General features: G+C 49.4%; 1 protein-coding gene across 1 annotated transcript in view; it reads right to left on the reverse strand.

Moving 5' to 3' along the window:
- The window catches only part of PTGIS (prostaglandin I2 synthase), a 40,159-nt gene that overhangs the window by 7,238 nt on the left and 8,474 nt on the right, over nt 1-24,447 (reverse strand). Inside the window, exons 3-7 of the mRNA XM_072801394.1 lie at nt 23,549-23,727; nt 20,517-20,660; nt 15,384-15,535; nt 8,130-8,311; nt 679-847 (exon numbers count right to left, since the gene is read on the reverse strand). Of these exons, the coding sequence (XP_072657495.1) occupies nt 679-847; nt 8,130-8,311; nt 15,384-15,535; nt 20,517-20,660; nt 23,549-23,727 (826 nt within the window). The remainder of the gene's footprint in view (nt 1-678; nt 848-8,129; nt 8,312-15,383; nt 15,536-20,516; nt 20,661-23,548; nt 23,728-24,447) is intronic.

Here is a 24,447-nt window from a genome sequence, read left to right on the forward strand (position 1 = left end):
TATTCCTCATCTGGGAATAGTTCCCTGGTTTTCTTCTGGGGATCACCCCTCTCTCACTCTCAGAGGTTGGGCTGTTGACTTCACTCCCGATTCCATGGGCTGTGTGTGATTGGCCCATCAGAGCATCCCAACCCTCTGCATCCTGACATTGGTTCAAGATGGGCATATAACTCAAAGAGAGCCAATAAGACACATTCCTGGCACTTTGGGTAGGAATGTTGCAGAGCAGCACACCCTCATGGGGCTGATAGCATGTCAGCCTAGACCCGTTGGTGGCTAACCTGTGAGCCTGAGACTAGAGCCAACCCAGCAGAGCAGGGCTGACAGAGGGAGCACTGAGTTCAGATGATGCTGCTACAGCACCTGGGTCCACCTGGGTCTGAAGCTAGTAACGTCTGAACTTTTCAGTTAATGCCCTCAAAAAGTCCTTTTTCTGCTTTAGCCAGTTTAAGTTAGGTTTTCTGCCAATTGCAACCACAAATTTACTGAGTCCATGAGTCCTGAGCAGCTGAGACAGAGGCATAGAGATGCCAGGTCTAAGAAGATAGGAGGTCTGGGGGACCCTAGGTCAGAGGATGCTGATGGATCCTGCACGATGGGATACCATGCTGGGAAAGGCTTAAGACGCCCACAGTGACGCAGTCTTTGGGGCTAATTTGGAGGATCTGTCCCTCTCACCGAGCACAGGCATGTTGTCCAAAAGCTTCTGGGGGAGGGTGGTCATCTGTGAAATGGGCTGCTCTGCTCTGGAGAGGAGCTGCTCGAACTCTCCACGGACAGCAGCCAAGGCCTCAGGATTCTTGAGGAGGAAGATCAGAAGCCAGAAGGCAGCAGGTCCCATATTCCCCTGCAATGAGAAGGAGCCGCTGTTATACCCCCAAGAGGGCAGGCCTGGGGTGACAGCGATGCGTCTGTGCCACAGACACAGCCATGGCCAAGGCAGAGAGGTTCCCACACCTGCCAAACATCTAGGCATGACTCATGTTTATCTTCAGCTCCGGCCGTGGCCCAAATACACTCTGGGGCTTTGGTGTAGCCCAATGCCTAATTCAGGGCTATTCTTGGCATCCCTGACCTTGAGCAAAATCATTGATCTGAGCTCACATGGGTAATCTTCACAGCTAGTCAGCAAAGAAGTGTCAGAAGTAGGGAACAAGGTGTTTCTGTTAAGATTATGGTTGACATCTGAGGATAACTGCATCCTCAGCCCCAATTCTCCACCCTTCCCTGTACCCATGCCCCTTACCATGGACTTGGCACTTCCTTCCTCCCATTTCAGAGGCAGAGTGTATTTCCCCAGCTCTGTCAATCTGTGACTTGCTTTGGCCAAAGGAATGAAGCACAACTGACAGAGTAGCAGCATTAAGTCCAGGTCTTAAGAGACCTTGTGTGTTTCTACCTGCCCAGCTGGCTTGCTGGTCCCACGAGGAGGATGCAAGACATGTGTGGCAGGGCCGGCTGTCCAGCTGACCTCGTCTAGAGCAGCTGACACCCAGCAGCCCCACAGACACGTGAGTTAAATAATTGCTCATCAGTGTGTGCCACTGGGTCTTTGTGGTTGGTTGGTACACAACAATAGCAAAGTGATGTAACATCTGGACATTGACTTTCAAGTATTTGAGTATTGTGTATGTATGAAGCAAAGAAGCCATCATCAACGAGGACTGTGAAAGCTAGTCATTTCTTGAACAAAAATTATGTAAAAATTCCCAATAGTTCAGTAATTAGGAAAATGGATAAAATTTCTTGCTCCAAGACTTCAGCCTAGTGGAACGTTTTAATATTCAGGTGTTTAGCATGTGGCTAAAACGTGTGGGGTTCCCAGAAACGAGCTCCAGGCATGGGTGAAATACCAACTTGCCTTGAGTTGGGGCAAGATTTTTGCCCCACCATCCAATCTTGATAACGTATTTCCCCAGTAATTCTCTTACAGACATAATCGAACACAGACCAAAGGACATTTGCAGGAGGATAATGATCACGGTGCTGACGTAACAACAAAAAGATTGGAAGCATCCTCAATGTCTATCAATAGACCAATGAGATCAAGGATGATCCATCCTCAGGATGATGACACAGAAGTCATTAAAAGGCCCTGGCTCTGTGTGTACCGACGGGATGGTAGCCAAGATGCACGGAAGCACGATGTGGACCAGGGGTTCCCTGTGCTCCCATTGGTGTGTATGTTTGCAGAGTGATCACGTGATGCAGCACAGGCCATCTCTAGAAGGAGCCTCTGGGACACAAACTGCGAGGATGGGTTGGGGGGATACTGATTTTCACTGCATATGTCTTTTTAAACTGATTTTTAAAAATGGATACAGTACTTTAAAAAAAGATTTATTTATTTTTAGAGGAAAAGAGAGGCGAGGAGCAGAGGGAATGGGACAGAGAGCATCCTCAAGCAGATGTCCCACTGAGCATGGAGCCCAACATGGGGCTGGATACCATGACCCTGAGATCATGACTCGAGCCAAAATCAAGAATCGGATGCTTAACTGACTGAGCCCCCCAGGCGCCCCTGGATGCAGTATTTTTAAGCAAAACAAAAATGAGTATTTTTATAGTGATCTGCAATGACAAGGAGAAATGCTCAGGACATAATATTAAGTAAAATTAAAACTTGGGATTTTAAAGACTGCATGATCCTCATCACAGAAGAAAACGTGCAGAAAAAGGTAGCAAACAAATGCACCAGGGCATCAATGATGGTGACACAGATTTTGGTTTTTGTCTTCAGCTACTGTGAATTCAGCACCAAGGAGGTGCCACGTCTCCTCACTCAATCCTCCCCTCAAGCAGGCACCACTATCATCCCCCTTTCACTGAAAAGGAAAACCAAGGGCTCCCTAGTCCCAACTCATGGCCCAGCACACGGCAGGGGCTCAATGGCATTTGTCGAGTAAACATCTATGTCCCGAGGCAGCCTGGGAGGTGGGCTAGCAGAACCTTGGACCGGGCCAGGCAGAGCTGGGTTCAAATCCCAGCTCCCCACTCTCTGTGACTCTGGGTAAGTCATTTCCCACTCTGGGTCTCAGAACCTCCCTCCTGAGGGTCACAGGATCGAGCCCTGTGTTGGGCTCCACACTCAGAGTGGAGTTTGCTTAAGACTCTCTCTCCCTCTCCGTCTGCCCCTCACTGCCCCCTTCTCTAAAATAAATAAATCTTAAAAAAAAAAAAAAAAAAAGAGCCTTCCTCTTGGTAAAATGGGGATAACCTGCTCACTTCTGGGGTGGCCATAAGGGTCCACTGAGACTGGATACAGGCGACCTCCACATGCTGGGCACGGAGTAGGTGCTCAGAGTGGTTTCCCCTCCCAGCACTCTTCCTCCCCCTCCCCACCCTGTCCGAGAACAAGGGGGAACTTGGACATTCTGCGATTTCCTCCAGCACCTCAGGACCAGCAGAGGCAAGCAAGGTCACTCGCTGTCCATCACTTAAATAGTCAGGGGAGGGTAGGTGATAAATAATTCAGCCTTGGGTTAACTCAATGCAAAGGCCATTTTATCTCGCCCGGACAGTCTAACAGGAGCCACCGCTGATTAATTATGAAGTGGGAGGGGTTCATGAGGCTGCTCAGTGATCTCTGCTTTCGGGAAAAAGCTGTGGCAAGTTAGGGAGGTGGCAAAGACTGCCTTCCACCCAACTGCACAGACGTAAGTGTGCATGTGTGCATGTGATCCCCCCACTACAAGAGATTTTGAATTCACTACCCTGGAAATTGAGCTTTCTCCTGTAAGGGCCTTGCCTCAGTTTACCCAGGAGGACATGTCCCTCTAGCCTCATTCCCTACCCCTGCAGCCAAAGTCATTCACCCTGGAGCATCTTCTCGGTGCTCTACTTTTTCTGTGAATGGTCATAGCTGACCTCCAGAGGGGCACCCAAAGTGCTTTGGTAGAGCACCCGGTGACTACCTATGCACCACTTTTGTGGCCACATCACCACATATCAGTAGGGTTGGGGGACTCCCACAGCCCTGCCTGCCGCGCATTCACTCCCTCGCCCATTCTCCTTCTAAGAACTACCTCCTCTTCATTCTGATCATCTGGGGCTGACCCACCCCATCCAGACCTCAGGTGTGGCCATGTGCCCCAGGCTAGGCCACTCTGAGTGATGCTCTCAGAGGGGACGTGTGACCCCAGCTGGGCCAATGAGCATCAGAGTTGGGATTTCTATGAGAATCCCAGGGAAGGAGAAGCCCTCCTCCACGGGGATTGCCCAACTGCCAGGAGCCGCTGGTGGCCTTCACTGCCACCGTCTGGGGAAGCCCATCTGGGGCTGGAGCCACCACAGAAGAAAGTAGAGCTGAAGGGTGGGAGATCATAGATGATTTTTCATTTTTTATGATGAAAAAATTTTTTTGGGGGGGACACCTGGGTGGCTCAGTGGTTGAGTGTCTGCCTTCGGTTCAGGTCGTGATCCTGAGGTCCTGGGATCAAGTCCCACATCGGGCTCCCTATGGAAAGCCTGCTTCTCCCTATGCCTGCGTCTCTGCCTCTCTCCGTGTCTCTCATGAATAAATAAATAAAGTCTTAATCAAAAAAATTTTTTTTGGTTTTAGGATCAACATGTTTGCCTACTGCCTAAAGGCTCAGAATTGGGAGGGGAGCCTAGACTGTCATGAACTCCTCTCTCTGCCCACCTGGTCCCCTCAGAGCCAGCCTCTGCACCTTGGACTGCAGCCCACAGGGTGGCCCTCTAGGCCCCTGGATGCTGGAGCCTCTGCTGACCCCTCCGACACCACTCCTGACCGCACTCTGATCTGACACGAGCAATCACAGCCATACCATTTTGCCACTTCGTGGAACTCTTCCTGCACCTGGCCTCTGGGGGGCCTCCTTCCCAGTCTCCCACCCCAGCCTCCAGCCCCCTGGCCATTCCTCCCCAGTCTCCTGTGTGGACTCCTCCCCATCTTCCCGACCCCCACGGCTGGAGAGGCCCAGGGCTTGGCCCCTTCTCCATCCACTCGAGCCCCGACGGTCTCCAGTCCAGTGGCTGCCAACCCCACTCCTACCCTGACAACTCCCAAATGCACATCTCCCTCCTGGACCTGCACCCTCAACTCTAGATTCTTCCTTACTCCAGGTGTACCCCCTATCCCTCCACACAGTTCTCAGTTTCAAACTCAGGACACCCGAAACCAGCCCTCTGACCTCCTCCCCCAGGCTTGCCCCTTCTACCACCTTGCTCATCTGTTTCAGCATCTTCATCCTTCCTGTTGCCCAGACCAAAACCTGGAGGCATCCTCGTTGGTGCCCTCTCTCAATGTCCCGCCAAGCAGCAAATCCTGTTGGCTCTACCTAGAAATGTGTCCAGAATGCACTCATTCTCCCTCTGGACCTCTGCGCCTACCCTGGTCCAGCACCATCCTCTCTTGCCTGGATATTGCAGTGGCCTTGTCTCTGGTCTCCCTGCCTCCACTTCTCCGTCTACAGCCGATTCTCAGTAATGTAGCCAGAATGATCCCTCTAAAGCAGATGGCAGGCCATGTTGCTCCTCTGTTCAGAGCTCTCAAAGAATTCCTTTCTCAGAGTAAAAGCCAAAGTCCTCCCCAAAGCTCACAGGGCCCTGCCTGGTCTGCCACCTGCTGTCTCTCTACCACATCACCCTCATCCCCACCTCAGGACCTTTGCACTTGCTGTACCCCCTGCTCAGATGTCCTCATCCTATGTATCTATATGGCTCCCCACTCTGTCCCTTTCCAGGCCTTCCTTGACCACCCTATATAAAGTAGCCCTTCCCCATTCTCCTCTGCTATTCTTTCCCCTTCTTTATCGATTCTTTTTGCAACTTGACTATATTTTATATGCTTACTTGTTTATCAATGGTCTTCTCCCAGAATATCAGCTCCGTAAGAGCAGGGATCTTTGGTCTGCTCACTGCTCTTTATCCCCAGGTTCTAGAATGGTGCCCAGCACACAGTGGGCCCTCGCTAAGTATTTGTTGAACATGTCTCCTGAGCTCAAGTTATCTCTGGGCATGGTTACAGGCTTTATATCATCCCTTCCTCTCTTCCTTGTCACAATGCCTTGAGGAAGGGACTGCTGTCTTCATTTCACTGTTGAGTAAACTGAGGCACCAAGAATTTAAGTGACTAGTTTGCCAGGGAGTGGCACAGTCAAGATTCAAAGGCAGGCAGGTTGATCACAGAGCTTGCGCCTGCCTGAAACTATGGGGCTACTATCTTGCTCCTGTTCTTAAGACTCAAGCTCTCGAAGTGTCTCCCCACCTGCCTGAATTCTGCACGTTGCCAACGACTCACAGTCAGAGGATGTCCTGTCCCCAAGTCGTGCTCAGTTCTCCCAGCCCCGCCAAAAGTTGTTCCCTAGACTTTCTGCCACTCAAGCCCCCAAGCCAGCATCCAGTTCTGCTGACAGAGGTCATTCTGCAATGGATTCTGGGGGCAGATTAGAACTCCAAGTCTCTGCCCATAAATATGTTATTAGGCACTAATGGGGCTCCACCTGCTGATTAAACCCAGCCCTTGCCCCTTGCCAGCCTTTGCCTGCAAGGACAGTTAATGGCTCTGAGAGAAAACTAAAAATAAGCTGCAAGTCGATGGGAAGGGAAGTACCCAGAAACGTCAGTCTGTGCAGCTGTCACTGCTGGGGAGGGGCCAAGAGAAGGGGTGGGACTCTGGGGTCCAGGAATGGACAGGAACCAGGTCTCGAGAAGCCGCATCCTGCATCGTGAGTCCCCTTTCTCTCACTCCGATATCCGGTCCATTACCACATCCATTGGCCTGTCTTCTCTGTTTCTAGAATCCATCTACTTCCCCATCACCTCCATGGCCAGCACCTGGTCTTACCACCACTGTCTCCTCATTGGCATCCCTGCTTCTGCCTTTGCTCCTCAGATCCTGTCCCTCCTCTGCTTAGAACCCTCCCAGGGCTCCCACCTCACCCAGAGAAGAATCCCAAGTCCTTACTTACTGGGACCCACATGCTCCCCACGATCTCCTCCCTTGCTCCCAGCCCCTTGCCCCTTACTCTGCTTCAGCCACACTCAACTCCCTGCTATTGCTCAAACACTGGGTACGATACAACCTCAGGGCCTTTCCACACCAGAAGGCTCTATTCCCACATTCCCACCAAGCTCCCAACTTCAGCTCTTTCTTATCAGCCAAATATCTCCTCAGAGAAGCCTCCCCAACCACCTTGGCTCCAGTGGACCTCTAGGATCTATTTGTGACTCTATTTTACATCCTGCATATCCACATTTAAATCAGCCTGTATGTGTTTCTGTGACTGTCTGCCCCCTCCCCCTCCCCCTCCCCATAGCCAGCTAAAACACAAGCAACAAAAGCAGGTCTTTGAGGCCTATGGTAAGTTCTCAAAGGAACTTTTAAATAATTCTTCAAAATGACTGTTCTGCATACTTCAAAAATGTCAAGGTCATGAAAAACAATGAGAGGCACAGAAGCTGCTCCATATTAAAGAAAACCCAAAAGACAGAATGACTGAATGTACCGTGTGATCCTGGACTGATGTCGGACCAAGCCGAGCCATAAAGGACATTACTGGGACAATTGGCAAGACTGAAATAGGGACTGCCGATTACAGGCTGATCCTGCATCTAGGTTAATTGTCCTGAATGTAATCATTGTCCTGTGTCGCAGAAGGGAAAATTCTTGCTCCTAGGAACTTACACTCAAGTAATTAGGGTTAAAGAGCCATGATGTCTGCAACTTATTTGCAAATGATTCAGTAAAATAATCATAGGACAGAGAGAAGAGGAGGAGGGAGAGAGAGAAAGCACATGTGGTCAAATGTTCAAAACTGGGAAATCAAGTTGAGGTCTATATACATGTTTGTTAAACTATTCACACAGCTCTTAAGTTTGACATTTTTCCAAATTAAAAGAAAATGAATACTGAATAAGCGATCCTTTTGATGATAACGGTCTGACAGTTTGGAAAGTCAGGGAACCGGGCATACAGCTGGGTCTCTATGTTCACATACCCACCCCCATGCTCATGTGGACCAACGCTCACAAATGCACATACGCACACATGCACACTCATACGCACAGACGTGGGTGTGCCCGACAGCACACACAGGCAGACACGCATGCACTCACATGCACAACCACACCTGTGGACCCCCATCCGGTCATGCACCCATGCCCACCTGTGTGGCCCAGAGCTGCAGCACTAGAGCCCGGGCCTGCATGTCTGCCGAGACGCCCATCTCCTCCAGGTACAGCAGGTAACTCTCCAGCCAGTTGCTCCGGTGGGCCCGTGTAGCCAGCCTGGCTGGTGACAACAGCTTCCACAAGCGACCTTTGACTCTGCACGCTTGGTCCTTATCCCCTACAGGGGCAGAGCACAGACGGTGGGAGTTATGGGGCCACCCTCAAGTCAGGGCCTCCCAGCCCTATGTCCCCTAAGGCCAACGGTCTTCCAGGAGTCACTCCTGGGGGCAGGGAAAGAGGCTCTGGGGAAGGTCTTTAAATGCTGACCTGTTACCACCTGTCTCTCCCCCAGTGGACAGGAGTGAGCAACGCTGTCTGTTTTATTTTGCTCTGTGTCTCCAGCACCTGGCCCACAGTCTATACTCAATCAGTATGCCTTCAGTGAATGGTGTTTCTTACACAGTAGGGGAAGGAATACAAGACACTGAGCAGCATCCTCTCTTCCTCTCTTCAAATCCCAAGCGATGCCAGCCCGAGCATGCATGTGGAGACCCTATGAGCAGACTTAGCACAGCTGCATTCAGGAGACACTGGGAAATAACCTAACAGACACCAAGAAGGGACAGATGGATCTAGGGGTTTCACACTGACTACCAGGGAAGGCAGGGAAAGTAAATGAGGGAGGAGGGCCAAGAAGGGGCCATGGGGAAAGGGTGGGGTGGCCTCTTCTCAGCCCCGTGGACCTCGATAGAGCACCTTGGCCCAGCATGGCCAGAGAAACTGAGTTTTCAGAAGAAGATGAAAATCCAGATGTTCATGCAGAATCTTCCCATGTCTTCTAAGGTTAGTATCTGAGCAAGAAACGTTAATCACTGTGCAGGCCACAAATGCATCTCTAAGGCCAGCTTCGGCCTATGGATCACCCGTTGACAGTCACCGTGAAATAAACAGTGGTGTGTCACTGCTCTGGAGCACCATGCACTGGTGGAAACTGATGCACGGATCCAGATGAGCCCACGAGAGCAGACCATTGAGCATGTGAAGCCAGATGCTTATTATTTATACACCGTGTTAATGCTACAAAATGATGGTGTATTTACAAACGTATGTGCAAATAAAAGACTTGGTTCTTTCGAAATCACCCCTTGGAAAAGTGGATGTTGCTTTGGGTTGTTACAAAATTCTCAAGTACTAGAAACTCTCTCGTTGGCTTTTTTGAATCACAAAGCAGTGTTTCAGGAAGACCCATCCACCCAATGTTTCTAAACTGGGCTGCATATTACAGAGCATTTGAAAGAGTGGGAAATATTGGCTAAACTTATATTAAAATATACACACATTTTAAGCATCTTAGTTACAGTTTCAAATAATATGCTCTATAAGCTTTTCTTTAACCTCTAGACCTTTTCAGGTGATATACTTCTTAATTTAAAGCAATGAACCCAACTGTTCATCAAATACATTATCTTCCTATGTTTCTGAACTTTGGGGAAACTGGAGAATCACCCAGGAGCTTTGAAACTGTGGATGCCCAGGTCCCACCACAGACCAATCTTGCAAGAATGGGGGGGGGGGGGGTTGGGCACATGGAGGGTTTCAACAGGTGAGTGGAAGGTATCGGAAGTGTTGAAGCAACCCCAGCCGCTGCTCATTCTGGATGCTTATCGGGATTATCTGATGAAATAGCTAAAGGAAACAGAGAAATTGAACACAGATTTGGAAATGACTGGCATTCTTTGAGGTCTGACAGCACAGCTATAAACCTTGAATATCACTGTCAACAAAGCTTGTAAGCATGACTTTAAAAAGCAATGCAGTATGAAGATAATCATCAGAATGAGGGAAAATATTTGCAAATCATAGATCTGATAAGGGTCTAGTATCCAAAATATATAAAGAACTCTAATGATTCAACAACAACAAAGCCTACCCCACCTCTCAACTCCTCAGTTTTCACACCTGTAAACACACAAGGGGTCATGTAGGAATTGAATGTGTTAACCTATAAAGCACAAAGAGTGATGCTGGACATAGGCCTAATAAACACTAGTTATCTTATTAAAGCCAATGAATGTTAGCAAACTGTTAGTCCATGGAGAATATATGCATGTACTGTTTCTATAATCAGAAAATGATAATAATAATTTGTGAAATAAAGGACACGAGTTTGCAGCCAGGGAGACCCAGGTAGAAATCCTAGCTCTGCACCTTCCTAGAAAGATGATCTTGTGCAAATAATTTGGATCTCTGAGTCTCAGTTTCCCCATCTATAAAATGAAGGCAACCTAGCTCATTAGGAGGATATAAAAACACAGAACACACTTGGTACTGGAAGGGGCTTGGTAAGTTATGCTTGTTCTGCTCTTGCCATTATTATAAGACATTATCGGCCCCAGTGTAATGACTCAGTGTTGTCAATCAGAACTGCCAGGACTGTGTAACTAGTAAATGGCACCGCAGTTTCAAATCCCAGCCCTCCCACGCTGTGTGGCCTTGGCTGAAGCCCTGTCTACCTCTGGGCCTCAGTCTCCCCATCTGTAAAACAAGGAGCCCAGACTTGAGTACCTCTCAAGTTTTTCTTCAGAAGCCCATCTGTTCCCTAGGAACCTGGGGGCACAGTCTAGGGAGGGACATATCTTTAAAGTCTTGTGTTTTCCCTTTAAGATGTATTAGGTTTTTGCATTAGACTCTGTGATTCTTTAACATAAGAATGCCTTTCTACCCTAAACAATATTCAGAGAAAATATACCTATACCCCTCCCAAATAATCCAGTAAAACAAACGTTCCAGAATATTTAGCTTAGGGCTCTATTTAACTGCCCCCAATTCCCTTCTGTATGAGAAGTACCAGACTCCGTGACCTAAGGGTTCCCCAAAGGGCCAATATTCTTTTAAAATATGTTTCCACCAGGCGCCCGGGTGGCTCAGCAGGTTAGCACCGCCTTCAGCATAGGGCCTGATCCTGGAGACACGGGATTGAGTCCCACATCAGGCTCCCTGCATGGAGCCTGCTTCTCCCTCTGCCTGTGTCTCTGCCTCTCTCTCTCTCTCTCTCTCTGTGTGTGTGTCTCTCTCATGAATAAATCAATAAAATATTTTTAAAAATTATGTTTCTATCTTTAATAGTGGAGGAGGAATAATGCACACACACACACAAAAAAAATAAGAAAGCAACTCTAAGAGTTCAAATGGGCATCTTCATCCCATCTCAGCCTCTTCAGAAGCAAAAATCTATACATGTTCCTACATTCTTAAAAAAAATAGATGTTAACTAAACTATTTTGGTGCTCATTTCACAATATATATAAGTCATTATGCTGTATCCCTTAAACGTATACTGTGTCATGTGTAGCCCAATAAAACTGGAAAAAATTAAAATAAAATACCCCACAATATACCACTCTTCTGCACCATTTTCATAAGACATTTCATCCTATAGCAGTTTATCCCGTTCCGCTTTATGGTTGCACAGTTTGCCTTTATGTGAATGCATAATTTATTCCATCAGTCCCTACTGGTGAACATTTAGGCTGTCTGCAGCACTTGAGGTTATGAATATCTTTGTGCATCGCTAGACACGTGCAAGCATTGCTGTAGGATAATTCCCAGTAGCGGAAGTTCAGGATCAAAGGAACCGGCATTTCTGTTTTTATGGGTTCTGTTATATCGCTCTTCCAAAGAGGCGGCACTCTCACTAGCCCAAAAAAGTCTGGGGGTGGCTTCGTCCGCCAGCCTCCAGCCAAAGATGAGAAACCTTCCCCGACACTGCCACCTGCTGCCCATACCGGGAAATGCAGCCTTCCTCTACCCAGCCCAGGGCCGCTCCCTGAATGACCCAGGGTCCTTGGGAGGGTCTGTGCAGAGGAAGGGGCCACAGAGAAACCACTCTTTCTTGAAGAAGCAACTGGTGCTGGGATGTGTCAGATGCCTTGTCAGGTGCTTTAAACACAGGATTTTGCAATCAGACCAAGTTTTCATTTTGCTGGGCCTGCCACCTACCAACTGTGCGTCCTTGACAAATGACTTCACCTCTCTGAGCCTGTTTCCTTACTTGCAAAACGGGTCTAATAATGCCAACCTTCTAGCCCTTGGTAGCAGGATTCAATAAGACAAGGACCTGTCTCTAAAAGGATTAAGAGGCAACTCACAGAGAGGAAAAGCAAACAGCTGGTGAAACACCAAGAGCTGTTTTATCACAGTGGTTAGGGTACTGCCCATAAAGCCAGATGCCTTTTTTTTTTGTCCATCAGATTGGCAAGGTTTTAAAGGCTGATAACTGCTTGTTGACAAGGTTGTGGGGAAATGCAAATTAAAACAACAAGTTATCCGCCTCTGCCCATCAGATTGGCAAACAAACAGAAAGGCTGATAACATCTGGTGGGGAATGAGCAAACTCCCGCCCTTCAGGCAGGCGTATGAATTGCTCCATGGTTTTGGAAATGATGTGGAAGCCCCTAACAAGAATTTTAATGTGTATGCCCTTTGACTTTGCAAACCCACTTCCAGGAAACTGTCAGAGAGGAATAAAATCACCAGATGGTAGAAAAGATACAAGTACAATGAAATAGTATAATAGACACACACACACACACACACACACACACACACGAGGAAACAATTATAGATATCCACTGGAGGGGGATGACTGCTTAGACGCTGGCAAGCAAGAGCTCCAAAGATGTTTCAATTCTTCTGTGTATTGATTTTATATCCTTCTACTTTGCTAGAGTCTTTTTTGCTTGAGTTAGCTTTATCATGGGGGGGAAAACTGGGGTTTTCCCAGCATAGCAGCAGATCTTTGGCAAACAGGGAGAGTTTTACATCTTCTCGACCGATTCTTATCCCAGTAATTGATTTCTCTTATCTAATTGCATTGGCTAACACTGCTAGAAGACAATTGTACTGACGGAGAAGAATACACAGCTATAATGTTAGGTCAAAAAAAAATCAAGTTGCAGATAATAGACATAATCCTTTCTAAAGTACACATAGTGACACTCGAGATATGTATATTTGTCTCTATCTGTAAAACACAGTATTCCTACAAAACTGTGAAGGGATATATACCATCATGTTAACACTGGTTTCCACAGGAAATTGGGCTTGGAAGAGTATTATTACTCTTACTGTCTATATCTTTGAATTGTTAACCACAAGAGTGTTTTTCTTTAAAAAAAAAAAAAAAGATTTTATTTATTTGAGAGAGAGAGCACAAACAAGGAAGGGGGAGAGAGAGAAGCAGAGTCCCCAGTGAGCAGGGAGCCTGATGCAGGGCTCTATCCCAGGACTCTGGGATCATGACCTGAGCTGAAGGCAGACAGTTAACCACCTGAGCCACCCAGGTGTCCCAAGAATGTTTCTTAATTTAAACAATCTAATACGTTATAGTTTTTTAAAAATACATAAATGAAATGGGTGACGAGTTGCTGAATGAAACCAAACTTAACCTAGTGTCTGGCTATAGAAAGTGCTCAACAGAAAAGGGTTTTTTTTCTCATTACCTCATTCATTCCTAAGAGTCACCCTGTAGGAAGATCCTATTGTTCTCCCCATTTTACAGATGACATGACTGAGGCACAGGGACACTAGATAGGATCCAGTAAACCACCTTAAGCCATCTGAGCTGAGTCTGTCCTAATCACAGTCTGTCTCTAACTGCCCCTCCAGAGAAAGGGCCTGGGGCAAAAAGAAGTAACTTGCCCAAAGTCTTCAGCCCAGAAGCCCCACAGTGGGACTTGAATCTAGGTTTTGCTGCAAGTGTCTGAATCCAGGACACACATTATTTTTAAAGCTTCCTGCAACATTTGTCATACATGGAATTTCCTGGCCTCCCTGGAGACTCGGATTCAACTAGACCAGGATGGGGCTTGGGGGCTTTTTTTTTTTTTTTGTAAATATTTTATTTTATTCATGAGAGACACACAGAGAGAGAGGCAGAGGCACAGGCAGAGGGAGAAGCAGGCTCCATGCAGGGAGCCCGATGTGGGACTCAATCCCAGGTCTCTAGGATCATGACCTGGGCCAAAGGCGGCGCTAAACCACTGAGCCAACCAGGCTGCCCGTGGGGGGCTTGTATCATTAACAAGGGTCCCAAAGGATTCTTCTCACTAGGGAAGTTTGAGACACAGTAGCCAGAAATCAGTGTGGCCCAATGGATCCCATGGCCCCATGCTCTGAATCCTGCAACAATCTCTTTACCAATACTGAGTCCCACTCTGTAGCCACAAAAATAAATGGGGTGGGGATGCCTGGGTGGCTCAGCAGTTGAGTGTCTGCCTTCGGCTCAGAGCATGATCCCAGAGTCCAGGGATCGAGTCCCACATCAGGCTCCCCTTGGAGAGCCTGCTTCTCCCTCTGTCTGTGTCTCTGCCTCTCTCTCTCTCTGTCTCTCATGAGTAAATAAATAAAATCCTTTTTAAAAAGTTTTTAAAATGGAGTGGATTTTCACAAACCCAAGTGGATATACTCTAGATATGGGGTTCCATGAACATGCCAAGGGGCAGAACAATTCCTTCAGTGTGCAAGATCAATGTCATAAGAGCAGAGGGCTGATAACTAAGAGAAAGGAGGACATGTGTGCCACAAAAGACACGGACAAGAACAGCCTAATTCACAATAGCTCCAAACTGGGAATGACCCAGACATCCATCAACCAGGGGACAGATAAACAAATTATGGTACATCACTCTAACAAAATGCTATGCCACAACAAAAACAGACTACTAATACATATGGCAACCTAGCCGAAGTTGACAGACAAGAAGCTGAATGACAGAAGCCAGACACAGAAGGGCACACTCTGTATGATTCTATTTATGGGAAGTTGAAGAAAGGTAAACTAATCTGAGGTGAAAGGAATCTGTACAGTGGCTCCCTCTGTCAGGTGGATATTGACTGGGAAAAGACCTGAAGCATTTAGATTTACCTCTCAGCTATGCACTTAGGACCTGTGTGCTTTTCTGATAAAAATTATACCTCAGGAAAAAAAAAGTAATAAAAATCTTTAAAAATAGAAGAAAAATAACACACAATAAGGTCTGCAGGCCCTACTGCAGATGTGCCATACCCACCAGGAACCCCAGCTCTGGCCCGAGCCCTGCCCCTGACCAGTGACAGGGATCTCACTGCTTCCCAGGGCAAGAGAACATCCTCCATCCTAGGTTGTCTGTGATCCTTCAGCTGGAGTATGGGCTTCCCCTCTGAGTCCCTCTGTCTGACCCACCACCCATTATGGCCCCCATGGTGCTTACCTGCTGACAGGGAGCCACGTGCCAGTTTGGGGAGAAGCAGGTCTAGCTGGCGGAAGGTATGGAAGACATCAGCTGAGTGGGCACGGTCCTGGGCCTGGCTCTCGTGGGTACGTGGCAGAGCTTCCACTCCATACAGAGTCAGGTAGCCAGCTCTGCAGGTGGCAAACAGTGGGTCAGGGACTCCTTCTTGGATGCTCCTGGAGAAACTCTCCCAGAGCAGCCGAGGCAGGGCCTCAAGCCCTCAGGGAGTGGCCCTTCTTGGGTGGACACAGAAAACAGTCCATAGAGGTAAGTAAACATATCAGCTGGTGCTCAGGGATGCACACAAACAAAGCTGGCTGGAATGCAGGGTGTGGGAGTGGGCATGGGAGGGATGAAAGGTAGGGAGGAGCTCAGAGTACAAAGAGCAGAGAGAAGGGGCTCAGGGCAAGATCCTGAGCCAGGAAGGAGATGCAGTGTTGAAGAGCTGCAAGGAGGCTGGTGAGGCCAGAACAGAGTGGCTGAGGGGACAGCAGGGCAAGATGAAGGCACCAATCAGGAAAAGAGGCTACTGCTCCTGGAGAGGGAGTCAGGGCAGGCTCCCTGGAGGAGGCAGGGTCTGAGCTGAGCAGGGAGAAGGGGAAAAGGAAGGGGTGCAGGCTGAGGGCATGACCTGGGCACAGGCTCAGAGCCAACGAGGCAAGCGTGGTCTGGTCAGAGAGCTGCCAGGTGTTGCTGGTCCAGGCACTGGAGCTGGAATGTGAGGGGACAGGACGGGAGCAGCCAGGGGGTTGGCAGGGCCAGTCACAGAGGGCACGGAAGGGGGCTGGGTGGCAATGTGGAGAAGGTGGGGCTGAGCCTGAAGGGCCCTGAGGGGTCTGAGCAGCGAGGACAGGGCCTGGCATCCTGGCATCCTGGACAAAGGAGGAAACACACGAGAAGAATGAGCCCTCCTACCCGCGTGCGCACACACGCACACACGCGATACCCACAGGAATGCTCTTAACGAAAATGTTTTCACCACCAGCCACTTGAAAATGCTCCAAAAGCCCAGCCCCTCTGGACTCAGTCCTGGGAGAAAAACCACAAGCTTTCACTCTTTCCATGTGGTGGGAGGGACTGGACCTCAGCAGAGATACCAACAGAGCCCTGATCCATCCCCCATCAGCTTCTCCTCGTTCCTGCATCTCCCAGGAGGACTTTCCAGAGGAGGAGCAGGTGGAAGGGGTGGGTGGGGGGGGCGAGAGCCAAGAGAGGCCTGTCTAGTCCCACTCCATCCCTCATCTGCGCAGGGCAGGCTCCTGGCACATCTTCAACCAATGTTCGATGGAGGGATAGATGGAGGGATAGATGGAGGGAGATGATGGAGGGAAATGATGGAGGGAGATGATGGAGGGAAATGATGGAGGGAGATGATGGAGGGATAGATGATGGAGGGAGAGATGAGGGAGGGAGAGGTAGAGGGAGAGATGGAGGGATAGAGGGATGCATGATCGAGGGAGAGATGGGAGAGATGATGGAGGCAGAGGTGGAAGGAGAGATGACAGAAGGATAGATGGAGGGATAGATGATGGAGCGATAGACAATGGAAGGGTAGACAATGGAGGGGTAGACGATGGAGGGGTAGACGATGGAGGGATAGGAGAGTGTATGGCCGGCTGGCTGGGAGAGAGGAAGGGTGGGCAGATGGATTGATGGTTTGACTTGGGAGAAACTATAGGGTGCTCATGATTTTGAGCACAGTCACCCAGTCTCCTACTGTCTCATGTGTCCCTGCATCCTTCCCTCACCCAGCCTGGCTTCCACATCCCAGAGATGGAGAGCTCACGACCTGCTCACCTCACTGCATGGACACAGCAACCCTTCCTTTGAACAGCTGAACCTCCCGGGGTCATACCCAGGCCTCCTCATCGTCCATGTCCCCCGCCCCTCCAGTCACACCAGGTCCCGGGGGCCCGTTCTCCACACCAGGGACCCCAGGTTCCTTACGGCAGAGTTGTAAAGGTGCAACCCATCCACTGGATTCAGTCCACCAACATGTTTTGTTTGGTCAATAAAGTTTTCCTATAAACAAACTGAATGACTGGGAAAACCACACAAAATCCGAACTCCCCTCCCCCATCTCATCTTGGAAAAGGAGAGAATCTGGTCCCCCGAGAGCCTGCAGTCCCACCTGGCAATCCTGGGCAGCTGTGAGCCACAGTTGCCCCCTTATCTAGGAACCAGCCGCATCAGCTGGGCCTGTGTTCTCTGGTCCCACTGGCACCAGGGTTTTCCTTAAAGCAGAGAACCATTTCCTTGTATATATATTTCTACCAAAATAAGCAAAGAAAAATAAGCCATTAAAAAAAACAATAAAACCCAACAAGGCCATAAGTTTCACGCTGTGGCACCTGCATATCAAAGTGATGTAAAACAGGGCAGAAGACAGAATAAATCACCAACACCACATGACCTATAGGTGGTGCTAGGAGCCAGGAAGAAAAATAAAGGTGGCACAGAGCTGGGTAAAGAGAGGGGGCTATCCTGTTAAACGAGGTGTTGGGAGAGGCCTCTGGGGGGTGCCTGGATGGCTCAGTAGCTTAAGCATCTGCCTTGGGCCCAGGTCATGATCCTGGGGTCCTGGGACTGAGCCCCACATAGGGTTCTCTGCTCAGTGGGGACCCTGCTTCCCCTCTGCCTGCAGCTCCCCCGCTTATGCTCTCTAATAAATACATAAAATCTTAAAAAAAAAAAAAAAGGCTTCTCTAAGGAGGGGTATCACTTGACACATGAATGAAGTGAGGCGAGAGCCACGGAGACATGTAGGGAACAGCATTCTTGGGCAAGGGAACAGAATGCGTAAAGGCCTTGCGGGGAGTGTGCTAGGCTGGGGCAGATCATGCCGGATCCTGTAGCCAGGGTTAGAACTCTAGATGGGACTCTGAGTGAGGCAGAGGTGCCACAGGACAGGTTGGAAGGCTTAAAGGGTAGCATCTCATGGTTTGTGGCCACACAAACCTGCACCTTCCATCATCCAACTCGTTCATTCCCTTCCTATCTCAGGGGCTAGAAATGGAACTAAAAAGGCCCAAGTCCACCAGGCCAGGAAACAAGCTCCAGCCCAGGCCTCAGATCCTGAAGACACAAAGACCCATTTACAAGTGACACCCCCACCCTCACCCCGATGTACACACGCTGCTGTTACCATGGCTGTAAACTGACTCGGCTGCCACCACATTGTCCCCACTCCTTCCGATACCACAGCCTCCTCTCTGACTTCTTTCCTCACACAAGGACGTAGGGTGATTGGAACGAGAGAAATGGGAGATGCCCTACTGTGACCTTACTGTGTGGTTTCAGCTGCTTCTCTCTGAACCTCAGTCTCCACCTCCCACAACGACAGGGTGGGCCAGGCCAGCATCACCCAGACAAATTACAGCCCTCGGGGGTGTTTGCACCTGGGTGACATGAGAAAAATGTGGACCACTTAACACATCAAGGGTCACGTTTGAAAGCGTAGGCTCTGTAGGGTGCCTGGGTGGTCCAGTCAGTTGGGCAACCGACTCTAGATTTCGGCTCAGGTCATGATCTCAGGATCATGGGATCAAGCCCAGCATCAGGCTTCATGCTGAGCATGGAGTCTCCTTGAGAATCTTTCTCTCCCTCTGACCCTCCCTCAGTTGCGCGCGCACGCTCTCTCAAATTGATCAATAAATAAAATCTTAAAAAAAAAAAATAGTGTAGACTCTACAGCCAGCCCCTCCATGACCCCAATGCTGGGCCTCTGGGCAAATGCCTGAAGCAGTCCAAGCCTCAGTTTCTTATCTGTTAAATCGGGTTTATAAAGTTCCAGCCTCTCAGAGCTGTTGTGAGGGTGAAATGCGTTCACACACATTGAGCCTACACGTGAGCACACAGGAAGGTGTCATAAACGTACCTGTGTCCCCTCTGTCAGTGAATGCCCATTGTTTATTCTGATACTGTGTCTCTAATTTTTTTTTAAAGCAGTTGAAATGGGCTTTGGTTTCTGAAATGCTGGTTAACGGCACCACCAGAAATCGGTGGGCTGTCCTGCCTGTTGTCTCCCGCCACCACTCCTGCCCCCATCAAATCCTCAGCAGGGCCTGTCAGCTCTGTCCTCCAGAGCTACCCCTTTGTTGCCATCTCCCTGTCACCTCCTGGCTCAGGCTCCTGTTCTCTCTCCCAAGCAACATCAACAGCCTCCTAACAAGCCCATCGTCTCTCTGGTCACCACCCCCTGCCCAAGGCTAGTCTCCATCCACAGCCAAAGAAGCTTTAGACCCAAGTTCAATCAGGTCACACCTCCTATTCAAACCCCTAGTATCCCTCATCTCACTTAGAATAATTTCTAAAGCCTTTTATGGCCTTGAGGCTCCATGAGGCCTGGTTTACGCCAACCGCTCTGACCTCATCTTAACCCCACCACCTGGGCTGGCTGCGCTCAGCCACGCTGGCCCTCCAGCCACTCTGCACCTGCTGGCTCCTTTGCCTACAATCCTGGCATGGTGGGCATTTGTAGCCAGCCCCCAACTCTGAGGCCGGGGCCTTTCCAGTCTGGTGAAAAGAGCCCCCGAGGTGCTATCACCCCATCTGCTCATCTCTGCGGCCATATCTGTCACTCTCTGGCATACTCATCTTCACTTATTGGTTTATCATCTGTCTCTCTGACTGGCGTCAGCTCTGTGAATCCCGGGTCATTCTCTTTCCCCTGCTGTGTGCCTGGTGCCAAGGACCACGTCTGCCACCGCCGAAGGGAGACACATTGGGTAGTGCAGTTTTTAATCTAAGTTTACAAGATCTGATAAAAACTTAACATCCTGGGTTGGTCTCCCAAACATTTTGTTTTCCTGGTCTGTGAGGTCCAAGGTTTGGAAACCACAGCACAAGACGGTCCCTGAAACCTGGTTCTGTTCCTCCATCTCCGGACAGCCGGCAAGGCCCCCTCTTCCTAACTTATGCCTCCTTTCCAGCTCCTCGATTAAGCCAGGTGAACACCTGGGGTCCCAGATACAAAAGGTCATCTTGCAGACTTTGCTCTGAGTGCCCCACTCACAAAGCCCTCCTGATTCCCGTGGCCACTCTCAATGGCTGACCCAGGTCCGGAGTACTGGGGACCACTCCAGGAGGTGGTGGGGGGGCCCAATGGCTCACCTAAGCAGGCAGCTGTAGGAGAAATCCAGGAGACTTATCTCATGCCAGCCACTGCCGGCTTCTGTGGTGTCACCCAGCAGGACAGTGCGGAGGTTGGCATACATGGAGTCCGTGAGTGCCTGGAGGTCCTTGTGGAGGAGAGTCCTGGGGCACGAACAAAGCAACAGTACAGCTTCCAAAGGGGAACATGCACACAGGAGCCCCCCCATCCCCAAACCTCAGGGTCCCAGGGCTCTAATTCTTCATTGGTGATGGGGGCCTGTGGACAGTTGGCATAAACATGATGGTATTTGTATTAGCATCATCAAAGGCAAATACAGCTGCTCTTTATTGCACCAAGCACCATGATCTCATTTCATCTTCTGACAACTGTAGGGATCACAGTTGTTATTATTATGGCACTCACTTTACAGAGAAATTCAGGGCCAGAGAAGAACATGACTTTCCTAAGGTCACACAGCCGGTAAGTGATACAGCTGGGATTGAAACCCTGGTCTGGGGACTGGGGACACCTGTGTGGCTCAGTGGTCAAGCATCTGCCTTTGGCTCAGATCATGATCCGGGGTCCTGGAATTGAGTCCTGCATTAGGTTCCCTGCAGGGAGCCTGCTTCTCCCTCTGGCTGTGTCTCTGCCTCTCTGCCTCTCTCATGAATAAATAAAATCTTGAAAAGAAAAGAAACAAAATGAAATCCTGGTCTGCCCAACTCCAGAGTCTGAATTCCCAACCATGACAGTCTGTTCCTCCTCGGGACACACAGCTCAGATAAGGAACTCACATATTTCTGGAAGAGGGAGAACTAGCAGGCTCTTTCTCCTTGAGATCCAAAGTTAGGGACACCTGTTTGGATAAAGCATCCCCTGACCAAGGACTGCTAAGACGACGTGACCCTGAGTGAATGTGACATGAGGAATAGAGTTGTCTGGGCTGGTGGCCTGGCCTCATCGTGTGTGTCTAGGAGCCTGAGGGGAGAAGTGGTCCAGGCACTGTGTGCAGGTGACGCAGGAAGCCCATCCATACTGCGCCTCCACACTACAGAGGCAACGCTGAGCCATGACTGAGCATGTGATTAGAAGCCAACAAAGGTGGGATCTTGTATCTGAGGTCAAGGCCCCTTTGTAGCAGGTGCAGGGAATCTAGAGCAGAAAACACTCTGCTGCAAGTGCAGTGTCCTGCAACAGAGCAGAACCCATATTCAACAGCGGCACCTGGTGGCAGCACCGAGAACAGTGCTAATGGGCCGATCCAGCTCTCTGTCACCCCCTGCTATTTAGGAACAGGGCAGACCCCTGTAGATTGAGAAAGTTCTTGCGTAAATCCAGAGGGAAAAGCCTCCAGAAGCGTTCCATGAACTCCCAGGAGATATAAGCATTAGGATGTTCAAGTTGGAACGTTGTTGGAGAAACACAGACACAGCCCATGTGAGATAATGTGTAAAAGGGCTTATCTCAGCGCCTGGCACGTCGTTAAATGCTCAAGAAATGGGAGCTGACATAGCGACTGACCCTGATCCAGCTGTTCCCCAGATTCCACTCCAAGCAGTAGCCCTCGACAGAGACAGCAGTCCTTAATGCCCATCTGGGACCCATGCCCAGGAGACCATGTGCTAGCTTACGAGAAATTCCCAGGAACTCTTCGGGCAGGTGCTGGTGGAAAGTGGATGCAGTGCACCAAGGATTCTTATTGCTAATGGGACCCGATGGTCTCCCTAGAATGCCAGATACTTGGGCTTAGAAATACTCCTAGCAGCCATCCTGCAAAGCCAAGGTCAGTTTGAGTGTTGCCTCTCATCAATGTTCACCTCATATTCTGACCTCTCCTCAGCTTTAGCAGCCCTACAAAAACCCAGTCTTCTAGATGCTCTTCCTACTCCAGGAGGCCACCCTTCCTGGAGACAGATTACTAATTATTACCATCAGGCTGCGTGAACTCCAGGAGTAGACCTAGAGTCTTATTTCCTCAGTACATCAGCTGGAGGAGACTGGGCTGTGGAGTCTGCAGACCTGGGTTCAAATCCCAGCTGTGATTTGAACTAGTGGTGGCCCATCGGTAAGTCACTTCACTTCCCTGAGTCTGTTTCCTCAACAGTAACCTAAGAACAAAAGTACCTACCTCATGAGGCAATTGCACAGATAGCGAAGTGCTCCTATCAAATACCCGGCATATTGGGACACCTGGGTGGCTCAGTGGTTAAGTGTCTGCCTTTGGCCCAGGGCATGATCCCGGAGTGCTGGGATCGAGTTCCACATCAGGTTCCCAGCATGGAGCCTGCTTCTCCCTCTGCCTGTGTCTCTACCTCTCTCTCTCTCTCTCTCTCTCTCTCATGAATAAATAAATAAAATCTTAAAAAAAAAATACCCGGCATATGGTAGGTGTCTTCAAATAGTGATGGGCATCATTCTGCACCCCCTGAATCTAGACGGTGACTAGTGCATAGTAGGTGCAGATGTAACAAATGCAGAGTGAATGTGCTCACACATCCTATTGTTCATATAGTTATTCCTTGTGTTTCAGGACCTACATCACTTCCTCACTGTGTGACCTAGGGCAAGTCACTGCTCTTCTCTGGGTCCCAGTGTCCTCATCCATAAAGTGGGGCTGTGAGTTATTTACCTTCCAGCATTATTGTGAGAACTAATGAGATCATAGAATATGGACTCAAAAATATTAATCACTCCATCCACCTCCCTTCCTTTTACATATGAGGAAACAGAGGCTCAGAGAGGGGAATGGACTTGCCCTCACACACAGCAAGGGAGGGTTGGAGCTCGGATTTGAATCCAGGTCTGGGTGACCCAAACCCTGGTCTCCTCCTCCTGGAATCAGATCTGTCTCCCAAAAGGAATGAGAATGAGAAGAGCCTTCCCTCAGCCCCATTCTTTCAGGCAGTTTCTTGTTTTGTTTTTGTTTGTCTTCTCGAAACAAAATGCCTTTACTGGACGTCTATGGTGGAGACAAGCTCTGGTCACACAACACCTGGGCTATGCGGGCCCCTCCCCAGCCCACATGCAGGCACCATCTGTAGCCACTCACGGTTTCATCTTGGCCTTTTCATCACTGGGGCTGTAATGTGGAAGCTGCACATCAAAAATCCTCTCCATGAGGAAGACAGCATAGGCATGGAAGTCCAGCTTGGAGTGAGGCTCCCACACCACCGCATCATAGGAATGCGGGTCCAGGAGGACAGTGACGTACCTGCCACCCACCAGCACCTGTGGGAAGGGATAGAGGGAAGAGATACTGTGAATGACAGCAGCTCTCAGTGGCTAGAGCCACAGGCACAGGCCCTGCCAGACATTTAGAGGACAGTCATCTCTCCCCCACCCCTTACGACCACCCTGTGAAGCAGGGACCATGACCATTTACAGCTGAAAACTGAGGCTTAGAGAAGGCACATAATATGCCCGAGATCACACCACTGAGACAGCAGAGCAGGGACTGGCATTCACTTCTCTGCCCCCAAGGTTGCGTTCTTCACCACATCACTCTTGGGCACCTCCCATTATTATCTTGGTTATTGCCATATCTCTGGTACCCAGGAAGGAGTCTGTCCACAGAAGGCAGCGGATGGATGCTGGTGCATCATGGGTGGGCCAATTGGAGAGATGGATGGATGGATGAATGGTGCTGTTGGGTTAATGCTAGTGGATGTGCCAGCAGTACCCACTTCTCTGGGAGGCTGAGCTCTGAATATAACCTGCTGCCCAAGAAGGGAAAGAAGCAGCACTGGAGAACTGTAATCCTAATCCTCTAATTCACAAAGGAAAGGCATCTTCCCTCAAATGCCTGGGGGGAGGAGGGTGGTCACACAATCCTAACCATGCCTTGGTCCTGTTTCCAACATGTGACCTGAGAGTCACGTTAATTAAACTCTCACAAAATACAGGCGATCAGGTCATGATCTCAGGGTTGTGAGATCAAGCCCCGCATTG

Source organism: Canis lupus, chromosome 26 (genome assembly GCF_048164855.1).
Source record: "Canis lupus baileyi chromosome 26, mCanLup2.hap1, whole genome shotgun sequence".
NCBI lineage: Eukaryota > Metazoa > Chordata > Mammalia > Carnivora > Canidae > Canis > Canis lupus.